Source organism: Myiozetetes cayanensis, unplaced genomic scaffold, assembly GCF_022539395.1.
Source record: "Myiozetetes cayanensis isolate MyiCay16 unplaced genomic scaffold, myiCay2020 scf27, whole genome shotgun sequence".
NCBI lineage: Eukaryota > Metazoa > Chordata > Aves > Passeriformes > Tyrannidae > Myiozetetes > Myiozetetes cayanensis.
In genome coordinates, this window is record NW_026087488.1 from 3,730,700 (window position 1) to 3,746,241 (window position 15,542).

The 15,542-nt window shown below is 52.3% G+C and overlaps 2 protein-coding genes across 4 annotated transcripts; one reads left to right on the plus strand and one right to left on the minus strand.

Annotated features, from left to right (window-relative positions):
• Nucleotides 1–705: 705 nt before the first annotated feature.
• TTC19 (tetratricopeptide repeat domain 19) lies at nucleotides 706–4,406 on the minus strand. Of its 2 annotated transcripts, XM_050322092.1 has the most exons (10): nucleotides 4,389–4,406; nucleotides 4,117–4,196; nucleotides 3,939–4,049; nucleotides 3,304–3,342; nucleotides 3,028–3,084; nucleotides 2,842–2,903; nucleotides 2,219–2,313; nucleotides 1,865–2,019; nucleotides 1,443–1,605; nucleotides 706–1,019 (listed from the first exon to the last, which is right to left on the minus strand). In XM_050322092.1, the coding sequence occupies exons 3-10, from the start codon at nucleotides 4,038–4,040 to the stop codon at nucleotides 889–891; spliced, it is 804 nt and encodes a 267-aa protein (XP_050178049.1). In that variant the 5' UTR covers nucleotides 4,041–4,049; nucleotides 4,117–4,196; nucleotides 4,389–4,406; the 3' UTR covers nucleotides 706–888. The 2 variants fall into 2 exon arrangements, with proteins under 2 accessions (XP_050178049.1, XP_050178048.1); XM_050322091.1 differs by lacking the exons at nucleotides 4,117–4,196; nucleotides 4,389–4,406 and having other exon boundaries at nucleotides 706–1,022; nucleotides 3,939–4,097.
• On the plus strand, nucleotides 3,926–15,366 carry ZSWIM7 (zinc finger SWIM-type containing 7). 2 transcript variants are annotated; one of them, XM_050322094.1, is made up of 6 exons: nucleotides 3,926–3,944; nucleotides 5,580–5,677; nucleotides 7,423–7,444; nucleotides 10,163–10,265; nucleotides 14,603–14,707; nucleotides 15,070–15,366. In XM_050322094.1, the coding sequence occupies exons 2-6, from the start codon at nucleotides 5,602–5,604 to the stop codon at nucleotides 15,184–15,186; spliced, it is 423 nt and encodes a 140-aa protein (XP_050178051.1). In that variant the 5' UTR covers nucleotides 3,926–3,944; nucleotides 5,580–5,601; the 3' UTR covers nucleotides 15,187–15,366. The 2 variants fall into 2 exon arrangements, with proteins under 2 accessions (XP_050178051.1, XP_050178050.1); XM_050322093.1 differs by lacking the exon at nucleotides 3,926–3,944 and adding an exon at nucleotides 4,628–4,694.
• The last annotated feature ends 176 nt before the right edge of the window (nucleotides 15,367–15,542 follow it).

Below are 15,542 nucleotides of genomic sequence, written 5' to 3' on the forward strand. Positions count from 1 at the left end.
TTTGATAATTTCTGGTTCAATTCTCCTCTGTCTTTAACATTAGGCTTCCTGGCAGGGCAGAACTGAAAATTTCTGTTGCATAAAGCAGCTGTTGATACTTGATTCACATGAAGGGATGTAGCTGACAAAGCTGGGTTTGTACATACCATCTTTTCCAACAGGAAGCCTCAGCATTCTAACACTGACCTCTCCAAGGAAGGAGGACAGCTTTGGCACTCCGTGTGCTCTCCACTGGGGTAAGGGAGCCAAGTGTTGTATTTCTGACAACAGCTCTGTTTTGGTAACAGTCTCACTCCTCCCCTGAGAGGGCATGTTCTATCTTTGGATGCTCAGTGCTTTGAAGAAATACCCTTGATCTTCAGGCAACCTGTCTGACAAGGACACGGAGCTACAGCTCTGGCACAGTGCAGGTACAGCCTGGGAAATGCTCTCCTGACGTTCAGACACACTCAGCTGTAGCACTGACAAAAGTGTAGCCCCTGTTGTGCTGCCCAGCATGGAAAGAGAGTTCCTGCCTGTTCCTTTCCATGACTTGCTCTGGTACAGCCATGTTTTGAAACTGAACACTTCTGGAACAGGCAGGAGGAGCAAACAAACTCCTTAACTGCAAGAATTAATACCAGGCCAGGCCTGCCCTTTGCTGGCAGTCAAATCACTAGCACAGCAGGTCACTCTAACCACAGACTGCACCACAAATTCACATAGTTCAGATTTCACACCTTTATTTTGGGATAAGTTGTTGGGCAGTAGCAGCCCTCCCTGTTTAGCAGTCCTTGAACTCCTCCTTGCTGCTCCCCTGGAGAATTGCACCGAGCTGGTCCCAGGCTGCTCATGCTGACCAGCCCTTGTTGCCCTGGGCCACCTGAAGGTTGGACTCCGTGGCCAAACTTACTTGGAGCCCTTCCTCCTCTTGGCCAGCTCAGCTAATTCTTCCTGGATATGCTGGACAGAAGCAACATCCCCCTTCTGTTGTGCCTGCTTGAGAGCTTCTTTGTACACTTGTTTTGCTTGCAGAAAGTCTTCTGTAGCAAGAGGGAAAAGAGGCATGGCTATCCAGGTACATCAGCCATTTCCAGAGTCCCCTCCTGGAGCTGACCACGTGCAAAGGACGAGGACTGCTTGGAACACATCAAGAACTAGAGAGACAGAAAACATCCTGGGGGACTGTCACCTATGAGAGCTGGACAGCAACAAGGACTGGACAAGGTGCTGCATCAGCATTAATATCTCATGGAAACAAATCTCATCCACGTCTTCTATCCTTTGGAGCCAGTTACAGAGGACAAGACAAGACCCCCTGGCAACCTTCTGGGTCAGCAGCTGAAGTGGGTCTGAATTGCCTTCACAAAGTCAGACCTACTGCTTAAACTAAAACTAGGCATGCAAAACCAGTGCTACAATACAGTCAAGCACAGTGACAAGCTGGGCATGGATTTACTGACCTTTGTGCATCAGAACTGCTGCCAGGTTATTCAGCACCATGTGCTCCTCGGGGTGCTGAGTCTCCCTGGCCAGCTCTGCCGCCCTCTTCACGTAGGAATAGGCCTCGTCGTGGTGCCCCTGAGCATCCAGCACAGTCGCCAAGTCGTTCATCAGCACCACAGTCTGCACCAGGATGGAAATGGGAAGCCTCAGAGCAAGACTTGTGCAGCAGTCTGAGGCAGCAGAAGCATCACATTCATCCCCTGTCACGCTAATAATAAAGCAGCACTTCCCAGAGAAGCTTTCAGCGAGAAAGTGCCTTATATTTCTACACTTGCAGGAAAACAGCCTCACTCAGTGCTGGGCCTGTTGGATGTCAGCAAAGCTCCCTAGAGATCAGCCTTTCCTTCTCTAGTGGTCCAGCCACTGTAGTACAAGTCACCTGTGGATGGGTCTCTCCCTGAACATCGTTTGCTATCTGCAGAGCCTTCTCATACATTTTCTGGGCCGCTGGGAGCTGGTTGATGTTCAGGAGGTACCGGGCGTAGGAGTCCAGGCTCATCCCGAGCAGGAGACGGGTGTTGGCCTTTTCTTCAGCTGCAAACACAGAGGAGTGAAATGGTCACTTGTCCAGGATCAAGCACGAATCTCCATCCTAGAAGAGCAAGCAGCTCATGCAGCGTGAAGACAACGGATGGACATGGAGGTGGTGCTGAGGCAATATGGAAAACAACATCAAGGACATGAATATGGAGAGAGGATAATGAGGAGCCTTTGGCAGACAGGGCAGTCCCACCTGGTAAGACATCCTCAGGCAAGTCCTTTTGCTTGGCAATCTTCTCCTCTAAGGTCAGGATGCAGAACTGGTACCCAGCTACAGCTAATTTGTCCCTGCAAAGTGCAAAGCAAAGCTCCTTCCATCCCTGCAGGGATAAATGTGAACACCTTCAACCCCTCATTCTAGAGGGCCTGCAAGGCTAATTTTCTCCTTCTGCAGCCCCTCAGTGCTCTTAATCATGGCCTGAACCCTTCTCTTGATCCATGGGCAAGGGGATCCAGGGGGTGCATAGGACCCCCTTCCCCCACCAAGGCTGACTCAGGCCACCCATGCTGAGCCTTCCCTGAAAAGTGAGGCTACAAGTCACCAGCCACCACCATCCCCAAAAGCCTCTGCCCAGGGAGGTGTGGATTTCAGTTCTCCATGGCTACCTCTGCCCTGAGCTGGGCTGGTCCTTGCACCACTTGCTGTGCTGCACAGCAGTGGGCAGGCAAATATGTGTGTGGGAACCTTTGAGCTGATGGTGTCTTGTCACATCAAAGCTTCCTCACGCACTCTGTTCTTAAAGAGCCTCTGCTTGGCCATTCCTGCCACTCTGAAGCTGAGATGAAAGCAAAAGATGCCTTTAGCAGGGAACTCACTGTTTCTGAGCAGCGTAGATACTGGCCAGCTTGAGGGACATCTCAAGGATTGCATTGTCATCCTGCCAGGAGGACACACAATGCAACTGTCACTCTTCCTGCACCTCCCCAACAGAAACATTACTCTGCCAGAGAGTTTAAGACCTTAAAAATCCCCATCTTGTTGCCTTTCTCAGAAGAACGTACCTCCTTCATGTCCCCTGCAAGCAAATAGCTCATACTTGCTTTGTAGAGCTTTTCTGCCTGAAATGAGAATTTTGAAGAGGATACCAAGGAATGATGGCTCTTAAAACAAACCAGAGGCAGACTGCTTGGAGAGACCTGTCTGAAATTCGTGGCATTTACATTGTGCATCAAGTTAGAAGTGAAAACACAGCTCTCAGCCTGCAGCCTGTCCTAGCACACCACAGCTTCGAGATGTCAGCATCTTAAAATTCGGAGGGAAGAACTGGAGTTACTCACATTGTCCAGCTGTCCCTGCATGAAGGCCACGTTCGCCATCTGGAAGAGACAAACAGCGCTGAAGCTCCATAAAGGTAGTGATGTCGGGGTTTAGAGATGTAACAAGAACTGACAGAATTTACAACATAAAACCTACAGATACCTCAGCCAACTAATTTAAAGAAACAGTGAAGAGCAAGCAAGCAGCGAGGCAACACGCAGTTACTTTTTAACCAGGTGCATTGTCCTGAAGAAATTCACAAGGCAGTTACTTAGAAATTTGGGGGGCTCCAGACAGAGAAGGCCACCACCGCCCTCAGTGAAGACCCTCAGAGATCTTATAAGGATATGCATATATGCCAACAAGTGTTGGAAAGTGTCACGAATATGCAACAGGAGCGCAGGGAACAAAAAGTTAACAATTACATGATGGTGACACGTGAGCTGTAGTGGAGATACCTCAGCCTGCACTTCGGTGAAATGACGACCAGTGCCCTCGGCACCGATTAAACAACGCCTGGTTTCTAAAACTCATACACTGAGTCTTAGAAGTTTAGGCAACAATAACAGGGACGAGCCTCAACTCCTCAGTTCTGACCCCGGGACCCGGCACAACCCCTCCCTCCGCAGGGGCAGCCGTGCCCCGCAGGCCTTACCACGCTGTAGGTGTAGGCGATGGCCTGCCTGTTGTCCTCCTGGTGCGACAGCCGCAGGGCCTGGTGCAGGAGCCGCTCGGCCTCGGCCAGCTCGCCCTTCATGGCGCTGAGCTGGGGGCAGCGGGGCCGGTCAGTGCCGGGCCCTGAGCCCCGCCCGCCCGCGGGCCCCGCGCCTCACCTTGGCTCTCTTCAGCAGCAGGATGATCGCGTCCTCGCCCTCCTCCTCCTCCTCGGCGTCCCGGGGGAACAGCGACAGCCCTGCGGGGACAGGGCGAGGGGGGATGGAGTCACCGGAGATGGGTCACCAGGGATGGGTGATGGTCACCAGGGATGGGTCACCGGGGATGGGTGATGGTCACCGGGGATGGGTGATGGGTCACCGGGGATGGTGATGGGTCACCGGGGATGGGTGACGGGTCACCGGGGATGGGTGACCGCCGCGCTCCTCACCTCCCAGGAAGGCCAGTGCAGCGCCGGCCGGGCGGGCCCAGCGCGGCCGCGCCAACGCCGTGGCGGTGCAGGTGGCGGTGGCGGTGCCGGTGGTGCCGCCGCGGTGCCCCCGGTGCCAGGCGGGCCGGGGCAGGGCGGGGCAGCGGCGGGGCCGCAGCCGGGACAGGGCCCGCGGCACGGACAGGGCTCCCGGCACCGCCGCCATCCCGCGCGGGCCCTTTAAGAGCGCGCGCCGACAGTGACGTCACCCGCGGGCCCCGGCGCTGGAGCGGGATCCGCTCCCGGTGGGAATGGCATCGCCGGCAGGTCAGGGATGGGATCCTGCACCCCCCGCCCAGCGGGAGCGGATCCTCAGGGCAGGAGGGACGTGGAGCCGCTGGGGCGGGAACAGCGAGGGCGATGGGGGCTGGAGCATCTCCAGCGAGGAAAGGCTGGGGCAGCCGGGCGTGTTCAGCCTCCAGGAGGGATGGCTGAGAGGGGGCATCGTTAAGGTGGATAAATATCTAGAAGGGGGGTGTCAGAGGATGGACCAGGCTCTGCTCGGGGGTGCCGAGCAGTGGGACAGAAACTGGTGCTGAGGAAGTTCCACCTGAACACAGGGAAGAACTTCTTTAGTGTGCAGTGAGGCTCTGGAGTCTCCCTCACTGGAGATGCTCCAGAACCATCTGGACACAGTCCTGTGCCGTGCGCTCTGGGATGGCCCTGCCCGAGCAGGGAGGTGGGACCAGACGAGCCCCTGTGGTCCCTCCCAGCCTGCCCCATCCTGTGGCTCCGTGACCCGGGCCCGCTGTCCCAGCACGGGAGGCTCTAAATAGCCCCGGGAGCCCCTGGGGACCACAGTGCAGAGCAGCCATTCCCTGAGGGATCCCCCGGGACAGCCAAGCCCGGGGGAGCTGTGCAGGGAACCGGGACACTCCAGGCACAGCCTCCCCCTGTCCCCATCTCTGTGCCCCCGCTCCTTTCCATGGCACCTGTGTATGCTTGGGAGCATCTGAGAGAGACCCGCGTGTTCGTGAGGAATCCCGTGTTCCCAGAACGTGTGAAAACCACATTTTACAAGTCGCTGAGGATGCCCGTCCTTGGCCTCGTTGCTGGATTAGGATAGAGCCCTGCCTGGATGCACCCTCCTGGTTTATGGGATCCACAGTGACCTCAATGATTTCCCACTCTCCTGTTCTGTCTCGCTTCCAGGGATGAGTCCAGTGCCAGTGGGATGGGCAGTACCTTGCCAGCAGTAGCAGAAGAGCTTCTGAGAGAGATCAAAAAGGCTTTTCAGGAGACCTCACACGGTATGTAAAGGAAAAGCAGGATGATCCCAGCAGGCAGTGGCCAGTAGTGCCACTGTCAGAGCCAGGCATTGACCACTCCTTGTTTGCATCCTCTGCAGCCCCTGTTGCCTCAGGGATGGGTTTCACCTTTGTATCCCTGTGTGGAGACAACACAAAGGGGTGTGAGGCACAGATAATGGGGAACAGCCCCTTCTCAAAGCCAAATTCAAAAATTAGACTGGTTTGGACACTTCCTTTGAATGTGGTACTTAAGGTAATGCTGCTTCTTAGAGCTTCTTGTGGATGTGGTTGCACTTGAGGGATGATAATTTACATCCCTCTAGGCAGGAATTTTGCTGTGCCTTTTGTAATGCTGCTTTTTATTTCAATTTCAAAACTGGAGCTGAAAGGGAAGTCTTCCTAAACCTGATCCCATTGCCTGACTGACCAGCAGAGGGGGGTGTGTTGGTGATCCCAGGGCAAGGAACAATTTCCCATTGCTTGAATGAAACAAGCATAAGCCAACAGTGAAATCCTGGCCAATTCCAGCAGCTAGTTAAGAGCAATTACCTTCCCTGCACTTTGGATTGCTAACGTGGTTCTGTAATCAGTGCTGAGAGAATATTAATGTTTGTGTTTACTTGATAAGGAGCACAGGATGGCTCTTCCTGAGGAAAGTGCCTGTTGAAGGACTATTTTTAACTGCACTAAAAGCAACCAAATAAGCATTCAGAGAAGTCTGCCTGAGCACTGTGTGGGAGTGAGGAATGGGCAGACACTTCGTGTCTAAACTGTCAGAGTGACCCCAGTGACAGCTTCTTGGCACACTTGCAGTGTGGCTCCTGTCAGGTTAGAGCAGATCCAAAATCTACATGTGACTTTTTAAAAGAGCTTTTTAAAACCTCTTGTAAATTAAGGAAAAAAAAATCAGCATGCCTTTAAAGGTGTATTTCTCCTCAAAATGGTGCTAAGGCACACACTGAGGTAGAGCTGCGGAAACAAACTGATCAACCCCTTTGGAGGATCAAAATAAAGCTGGAAAACTCAAACTGACAGTGCAAGTCATAGAGAATATTTTTAATTGTTGGGACAAAGGATTTTAAAATTAAAAAATCCAGATCTTCCAGTGGGATATGGAGACACAGTGCATCGAGTCCCGTGGGTGATAAGAGAAAGATCAGATTGGACAAGCAGAGCCTAAGCTGTTAGTACAACAAACACACTGCTTTTCTGAAGTGTAACTTTCCAGCTTAACAAGAAGTTCCAATAAGTGAAGACATCGTGTTTCTTGTGCTGCATCAAGAGCCATAAACTGGTGGCGCCCTGCGAGTCTGTGCTGGGAAAAGAACAACATTTTTAAAGTTGAGTTCTCAACTCTTGCCAAGAGAATTTCAGGGAAAACAATATATATGTATTTTTAACCAACTTCTTAAAGTGACAGAGTAAGATGTTGAGGCCTCCTGGCTTTTATTGTGTGCTTCTAAAAGTAGGGCATCGTAAAAGAAAGTACTTGTGGGCTTCTGCATTTCTTTTTAAAATTAATCCCTGGGGCTGTGATTGCTGTGCTTGGTAAATGCCTTAGCACTACCATAGCAATAATTTTGCTGCTCCTTGTTGTTTTTTTGGTGGCTAGAGAGGATGGTTAGAGCCCTGCAGTGCTGTGTGGCCTCTGGGGGTACCTCAGGGACACACCGGCCTCCCTGTGATGCTGTTTCTCACAGAAGGGAAATGCAGCAAAATCACCTTTCCTTTTCTTTTTCTTGCAGTCCCTGATGAGCTGCTGCTGGGGTGAGTATCTTTTGCTTCAGTGCTTGTCCCAAGTGTCCTGAAAGGGCAGTTGGTGATCAGCTCTCATCACAGCACTGCTGGTTTTGTCCTGTGTTTGAGCACGTGCTGCATGAAACGTTAACTGCTGCGTGGGTTTGCTGGAAATGCGGGTTCAGAGAGACCATCCCCAGGGTTTGTCCAGAAATTCATGGCATTTTCTCTGTATCGCTGCATCTCCTGTGATGACCTGCTCTAATTTAAACCCAGGATGTTTTTACCTGAGCTCTGAGTCCACCCTCAGATCTGGAGTGAGCTTTCTGTGAGCGTGGACTGTGTTTTGGGGTGATTCACCCCTCTGCATCTCCCTGTGTGTCCCTGTCACTGTGAGCACAGCAGCACCCTGGGATCACTTGTTCTGAGTGAGAGAGAAACAGAGAAGTGAACAGATCATCTCCCTGCACGAGGGAATTGTTAACATGAAGATTGCCCTGAGAGGTTTCTTCTCTTTGGGTGAAGTCTCAGGTCGGTGTAATCACCCTTGTGTTGATTGAAGCTTGGGAACATCTCAGTCATTCCCAGGCAGCCTCCTAAGAGATCCAAATTTCTCAACATCAGCCCTCACTAATTGGTGTTGAAGGTGGAGAAAAGGCAGTGTCACAGTGAAAAGGGACTTTTCAGATTGATCTTTGAGTGTGTGCTCCTGCCTGCCAGGAGATGAAATCACCAGGAACCCTTTCAGGCCTTAAACCCTTTGTGTTAGTTATCTAACATAACACTTGTGAAAGGTGTGCTGGCTCCCCCTCCTGGGACCACAATGGCCTTTGAAGGGTGGGATTAGATTTGACAAGTCTCTTTTTGTTTCCTTCTCCTCAGAAGAGAAAAGGGAAGGAAAGAAATTCCCATGTTTAGTTAAATAAGGGTCAGGTGGTAACTCTTGGCAGACAGATTTCCATCAATTCCCTGTAGCCACCAGATCTGAAGTATTCTGATTTAATTTCTGAATATCTTCCAAATCTCTGAAGTCCTTGAATTTCCTTTGGGCATTTCCTGTTAAACTGATCGAATTATATACATGAGAAAAGAATTCCCTAAATTTGAAAGAGTTACTGAAACTCATTAAACTCAGCCCCCTTTATAGTCCCAGGCCTAATCATTAAGGAATGTCTTACTTAAGCGTTCCCCCACCCACCTCCTCGGCCCTCAGATGAAGCCAGTCCTTATTGCCTTGAGTTTGTGCAACTGGAGTTTTGGCCTTCCTGGAATCAATCTGTCTGCTTGGCTTGTTATCAATGAGCTTGACTCAGAGCTGTGGGTCAGCCTTGGTGTGTCCTCACTGGAGCTGGAAACCTTCCTCCTTCTCCTGCTCGTGTTCTGGGCTATCTTTTCATCACTGCTGATTTTCCTTTTGTTTACCCTTGTAACTAATGTAGACTACACAGATTTTCCTCAGCGGATGAAAGGTCTGCAGAGTTAACGGAGTTGCCCCCGAGCAATTTGGAACACGCTCAGAGCAGCTGGATTTGCAGGTCTAGAATTACTCTGAAGCCCATGAGCTGTCTGGACAATAGGCTAAAGGTGCAGATGTCCATATTTAACATACAGTTTATCATATACCCACGCAGGGCATCAGCAGGAGGTAAATCCTCCTTGCAGGCATGTGCAGGGAATGTGTAGATGGAAGTTGCTGTGCCTTAGGGACTCACAGCTCTTTATTTTCCACTTGCTAGTGTGGAATTTTACAGCAGGGAGCACAGTAGTGGCCAGACACCAGAGAGTGACCCCGTGGAGCTGCCTCACAGCACTGAAGCCAAGGAGAGTTGTGTGAAGGCAGAAAGAAACTTGTGTAGGGCAAACCTGGCTTAGCCTTGTCTGTGCCCCGTCCCAGGCACTCTCTGATCCATAAATGCTGTGCATCCTTGCCTGGAAGGAAAGGGAAAGGGTGGAGTGGAGGGACATGAGCACGTGCTGCCCCTGGGTGTTTATCTGGGACAACTTTGCTGTCTCTGAGCCCTGCTCGTAGCTGGATTACAGATGTAAAACTGCTGCTATCCGGTGGCTCCATGTGCAGTGGAGTGTCTGAAGTCATTCCCTGATAGTTTCCTGCTTCCTCCTGATGCGGTTTGGTGGGTAGAGACAGAATAGTGTATCCCTCAGCTGTGACTGTGATAGAGGAGGCTCCATCACTACAAAATGACTCATTCGATTTTAATTCGATTCGGGTTTAAACCAATTTCCCTGGGATGAGGAAGGAGCCCCATTGCTGCACTTCCTGTTGCTGCAGGAGCTCTGTGTCATCCTCACCCTCTCCTTGCTCCCAGGCATGATGTGTGGACCATGACTGGAGGTGGGATTCAAGGCCAGCCGATCAGTCACCCGATCCAGGACAGCTTGGATGAACAGTTCAGTTGTCCCAGAGTGCAGAGCCCCTTTAGCCAGCCTGGCTCCCTGTGCTCCGGTGCTGCTCCCCATAAAATCCCTGTTGATGCTTGCTGTGCTCAGGTGACACTTTCACAGTTACTGCAGCAGGGATAACGGGGCTCTGTGTGGGACACTCCTGTTGTCTGTACCCTCAGCTGCATCCCCTGGGATTTCCTTCCCGCAGCTTCTCTTCCCCACCATGTCTTATTTTCTTTGGTTGCAGGTCCTTGTGGGCTCTACAGGGCCATGTCTGTGGACTGAGGCTAAGCCAGGTGGCCTCCTTTTGTGGTGTGACCTCACTAGAGCCACGTTTTCTTTCAGGCTGAAGTTCATATTTGGCCCATGTGCTGTCCCAGCTTTGGATCTGGTGGATCAACGTTCTGTCACCCGAGTCACGTCCCCCAGTGGAAGGACCCTGTACCAGGTACACACTCCTCTCCAGCCTTGCTTTCTGGTGCTTTCCAGTTGGCCCTGTGAGCCAGTGTTTTCCTGACTTTGCAGAGCATGGAAGGGCACTTGGATAAACACAGAGAGAATATCAGTGTTTGACAGACTCCAGAAGTGATGCTGGAGAGCAGCAGCCACCGACCAGAACTGGAACAGCACAGTACACTGCCATCTTCTCTGTGGCTCCCAGCCAGTCAGAGATAGATGATTTATGTGTTTGTGGGTATCACAGTCAGAAGGAAGTTTTCCAGGGATTGCTAATTTTGCTTTATTACTCTCATCCTATCCAACAAAGGAAGTTCTTCCCCTTGACCAACTGTACACAACAGAGTGTTATCTGCCATCACTGCGTTGCTTTCCCTCTTGCACACCAAACCTCTTGACCTCTGCTTGGCAGGAGGATCCTTGCTGCCTGGGAGGAAGTGATGCAGGCCAAGATCCGTGGGTTTTGTTCTAGTTCACTTGTAGCCAAATCTGTGAATCAGAGAAGCATCTTAATAAAATGGCATTTTAGGGAGAAGGGCTCACCTTAGCCCTAAAGATCAACCTCTTCTTCCAGCACAGGGTGGGAGGTGGAGCTGAGGCTCATTGGGTGAAAAGGGGAGCCTTTGAGAGATTTTGGTGAATCACCCAATTCCCACTTAGCACTCCTGACCCCCTCAGGTGGCTCAGCCCCTCCATGGCTGAGCCTGGGGCTGTGTTTTTCACACCCCAGAGAAGGGGGAACCTCTTTGCTCGCTGTTGTAGCAGCCGAGAGGAACATTTCTAAATATCCTTCCCTCCCCCAGTGGAGGTGCTGAGATGCTCTGGGGTCATTTAGGGTGAGGGAAGAGCTGTGAAGTCAGGCCTGGGTAATGACACAAACATTTCTCACATGTTCAGGGCTGGATTTGCACATCGAGGCTTTATCGCTTCTGGGGCCCTGGAGAGAACACGGCCCCTCCAGAGAGCCATGAATCATAAACACACAGTGCTCAAGAACACAGCCTGGGATTTGAGTTGAGGGCTTGCCTGTGGATATTTGGTGAAGCCTAAGAAGCTCTGCTTCCAGCACCCTTAGACAGTAGCTGCCTCAATAATTAATTGAGTGCTCAAAGGCTTTTCCCTTTTTTTTACTGTTGCCTGTCTGAATACACCACTGGGCAGAGAATGGGCCCACTCCCCTTGCAGAGCTTCCTCAGGCCATGCAGGCCAAGGCAGAGCTTTGCAGGGCATTGATTCATAACTGCTGATGGCCCCAACAGCTTGATCAACACACTGAAAGACAGCAAGTGTCAGAACTGCTCTCCTCCTGCCTCTGCAGGGAGAGGGGGAGAAGGAACCCCGGGACTGGGAGGTCAGGACTGGTCACCAGGAGTTAATGCAGGACAAAGCTGTAGGAAGCAGCCCCTGCCTGCAGGTTCCTGTGTGCTTCCCAGCAGCATTCCTCTTTGGTGGAGCCTGATTGCTGATTAAGGCCACGCTGATGAGTTCATTAGCAGAGGAATCTGGAGAGATATTTTCTCTGGGGGTGTGAGGTTGGTCCCATTGTGAAATTCTTCCTCAGCAGCAGCTGTCTGAGATGCAGAAACAAAGAGCAGAGCCTCCCTTGAGGCCACTGGCTGGAGCAGGGACAGGAACACGATCTGGGGTCCAAGAAACCGAAACTCTGGGTGGGACTCTGCACTGGAGAGCCACTTCATGTGTGTGTGTGGTGTAGACATGCAGCCCAGCACTGTGCACCTGGGGAGAGGGGGACATCCACGGCTGCCTGGACACATCCACAGTCATCCCTTTTTAATTTTGCACCCAGATGTGGTTGAGCTGGAATGTGAGGTGGATCTGGAGAACTGTACTCTTTGGGGCTGGTCCTGTTGTGAAACTCCTTTGGGTCCTAACAGCCAAATCTGAAATGTTGATACTTCTGTATCGCCCAGCACATCTCAGGTAAAGCTTCAGGGGAAGAAGGCTCTGCTCAGACAGGCCCTAGGACTGCAGCCTGTAGTGTAGGCAGCTCTTGCCCTCAGGAGCTGAGATGGGAGAAGAAAGAGCTCTCAGTCAAGTGAAAGCTGTGATTTGTGTTTTAATGCCTGGGCATTGCTGCCCTTGCTGCTTAACAGAGGAGTAGCACTGGTGGAGTGTGCAAGGGCTGATGTTACCTCAGAGTTGTGATCACCCCAGGAGAGCCTGTATGGCACCTGCCTGTGCTGCAGACTGAGTCCAGGTGAGGGATAACTAACTCTGACCTGCTGCAGAGATGGTGGATCTGGCTGATGGTGGAGCTGTGCTGGATTTGGCAGAAGTGCAGAGTGGTGGCCAGGCAGCAGTTGGGGCTCCCTTTAGCTCTGCCCACGTTGCAGGAATGCTGAGCTGTGGAGTGAAGCCAGTGAGCAGGGGGAGAGGCAGTGCTTTAGCCCTCCTGCCAACTGCCACTTGCATTGCTCACATCCTGCACTTTCATTGGGCTCTCCTTTTTTATGTCTTTTTCCATCCCTTTCCTAGAGCTGTGAGGGGTTTTGAGCATCGGGCCCTGGCACAGGCCGTGGTGCTGCCTGGCTGTGTGTGCTGGTGGCAGCAGGAGCTGCCTCAGGTGCCTCAGCTGACCCTCCTGTGTCCCCACACACTGGCAGGGGCACCACCAAGGGGATTTTTGCTCATTGTGCAGCCAGCAAATGCCTGGAGATGAGGGCAGCGGGAGGAAATCTCACGGCATGTCAGGGCCAGGAGAGCACCCCCGGAACAGAGGCACCTTTTTCTCTTGGTCTTTGGATTTTAGACTCTGCCTTATTAGGCAGAAGCTGTGTTCTGTTCCTGCCATCTGGGTCAGGGTGGGGGAACGCTGAACTCAGCCCAAATCTGGCAGTGTCTGTCTGTGGCTTCCCCCCCTCCCCAAAGGAAAACACTCCTGAAGGAAAGGCACCATCGGAATACTTCATCTTGGAAAAAAACAATCAAAGGGGCTAGGGGAAAACAAACTTATCACAAGTGAAACAAACTCAGCCTGGACTACAAGGAGGGCCCAGGGTAAAGGCCAGACTGAAAAAAGAGTCGTTTCCACTGAAATGGAAATGTGAGTCTTGTGTCCTGGATCTGCTGGGACTAAGGGGGGATTTTGAGGCACAGAAACTTTTGTGGGAGAGCCTAAACTGGATGTTGTTGTTGGGCAAAGAGTGCAGAGGGAGCTTCAGGGGGCAGGAGAAGGCTCCCCTTGCAAGTGCAGCTCTGGACTGGGAGGGATGATGTTCCTCTGGAGGGGCTTGGAGTGCCAGGGATGTCCTGGAGGGGAGCAGCGCTCTGCAGAGCTTCACTGGCTTTGCACTTTTTGTGTGTTTATCTTTGGATTTAGGTGTATGTGAGCCACAAATCCAGCCAGAGTCTGAAGCCTGGTGTGGGAGAGGGGTGTGTTGTGCCCTCAGAGCCCAGGGTGTGCAATGTGCAGATCCTTCCCCTGCCACAGGAGAGAGCAGAGAAGTTGGCCCTTAAAGTAGCTTTCTAAAAGCTATTTTCGAGTCTTGAAGAAACGAAAAGAGAAATAATAACCCATAGGCTGGCTTTCCTACATCCTGCAGTCAGCTCCAGCAGCTCCCAGAGTGCTTGTCTGCTTATCTGTGCTGGAACAAATGCTTCCCTCACCCCTTTGCCTGCTCCCTGTGTCCCTGGTGCAGCAGGAGAACAACCAGCCTGGTAGGGGAACAGCACGTGGGAAAAGGAGGCAGTGCTGTTCCCAAACCAGAGATGGAGCAGGGAGGCTTCTTCTCTGGAGACTTCAACTTTGTTTATTCAGACAAATCTGGATTCCAGTAGCTGCAGCTGGTTTTGGGAGCAGAACAGCAAGAGCCCTCGCAGCCTCCAGCCGCTGGAGGTGGTTAGAAAAGGAAAGGCCTCACTGCAAGGGCTCCCTGCTGCTCTCCTTCCATCCCCAGGCCCGTGGTGGCTCTGGATCCACAACTGGGCTTTGTGTGACAAGAGGGTGTTTGTCATCTTCCCCAGTCTGGCAGTGCTGGGGAGGGAGCTCACTGGAGGGGCTGGCAGCTGGCTGGGAGATCAGGGAGTGCTGCCGCCGCCCTTCTCCTGGTCCCTTGGCAGCAGACAAGTCCCTGGAGCTCCGTGCAGGAACATTTCCTTACCTTGGGGAGAGAAGCTTGCAGAGAGCATGGGGAACCTGAGGAGCTTCAGGATTAGCTGGATCACTGCAGTGTTTGGGGACAATCGTGCCGTGCCACCTGCCAGCTGTGAGCTGGGAATCGTTGCTGGGAGGGCTCAGCCCAGGCCCAGGTTGAGCGAGGGAATTTAAAAGGGAATGCTGCTCTGACCCCTTGGCTGCCTTCATTGCAGGTCCTTGGGAGCTCAGGCAAACTCTACACCTGCTACAGCTCCTGCCACTTCTGCACATGTCCTGCCTTTGGGTTCTCGGTGCTGCAGAAGAGCGAGAGCCTCCTGGTGAGTTCTGGGGCTGGGACAGGGGGCAGGGGGGAGGGCTGTGCTCTGATCCCACATGGAATCTGGCTGAGGGAGGGCTGTGCTCTGATCCCACGTGGAATCTGGCTGAGGGAGGGCTGCAGCTCACCTGGTGCCAGTGGGGAAGGGCTCAGCTGGCTGCAGCTGAGGGGAGGGTGTCAGGAGCCAGAGCAGATTTCTGTGTGTCACATCCCTGGGTTACTTTATCCTGGTGGCAGGACTGGGGCAAACAGAGCACCACCTGTGCCAGGGCTTGGCATGCCAGGAGGGAACTGTGTGGTTTATTAGACCCGTCCTGGGCGGGATGGGCCAGACAGAGCACGACATTCCTGTTACCTTTGCAGTGCAAACACATTCTCGCCGTGTACCTCAGCCAGGCCATGGGAGCCTGCCAGGAACTCACTGTCTCTGAGGAGCAGCTCACAAGCATCTTGCTGGCTGAGGAAGAGGAGGAGGGATGAAGGATTTGGGTCACCTGGGGATGTACTTTCTGTGTACCCTCCTGGCAGTGTATTTTTCATATCTGCAAGGCTGTCAAATTCTCACGGTGGCTGGCAGGTTTCTTACTGTGCTGCAGCCAAGCGTGACATTAATTAGCAGCTTTGCACTGATAAATTAATTAATAAATGTTAAGAAGCCTGCGTTGACTTCTGTTTCATTAATTAGGCTGTTCTTGGGATTTCTGAAGATGTTTTAACTAATCGGCAATATCGTGTGCTTGTGATGTGGGGATGCAAACGCTCCAGCAGGTCTCTTGGTGATCCACTAATTAAGGAGCTCCTTTGGCTCTTTGCAGGTGGCTGCTCAGAGCAATTTC

What these genes read in the sequence shown, in the direction of transcription:
- TTC19 (XM_050322091.1), bottom strand. Translation starts at nt 4,040, where the DNA reads ATGAAGGGCGAGCTGGCCGAGGCCGAGCGGCTCCTGCACCAGGCCCTG. An exon ending in ATCTACGCTGCTCAGAAACA is followed by an intron (nt 2,314 to 2,841) that starts GTGAGTTCCCTG and finishes TGCACTTTGCAG; the next exon opens with GGACAAATTAGCTGTAGCTG. An exon ending in GCCTGAGGATGTCTTACCAG is followed by an intron (nt 2,020 to 2,218) that starts GTGGGACTGCCC and finishes CTGTGTTTGCAG; the next exon opens with CTGAAGAAAAGGCCAACACC.
- ZSWIM7 (XM_050322094.1), top strand. Translation starts at nt 5,602, where the DNA reads ATGGGCAGTACCTTGCCAGCAGTAGCAGAAGAGCTTCTGAGAGAGATC. An exon ending in CCTGATGAGCTGCTGCTGGG is followed by an intron (nt 7,445 to 10,162) that starts GTGAGTATCTTT and finishes GTTTTCTTTCAG; the next exon opens with GCTGAAGTTCATATTTGGCC. An exon ending in AGAAGAGCGAGAGCCTCCTG is followed by an intron (nt 14,708 to 15,069) that starts GTGAGTTCTGGG and finishes TTACCTTTGCAG; the next exon opens with TGCAAACACATTCTCGCCGT.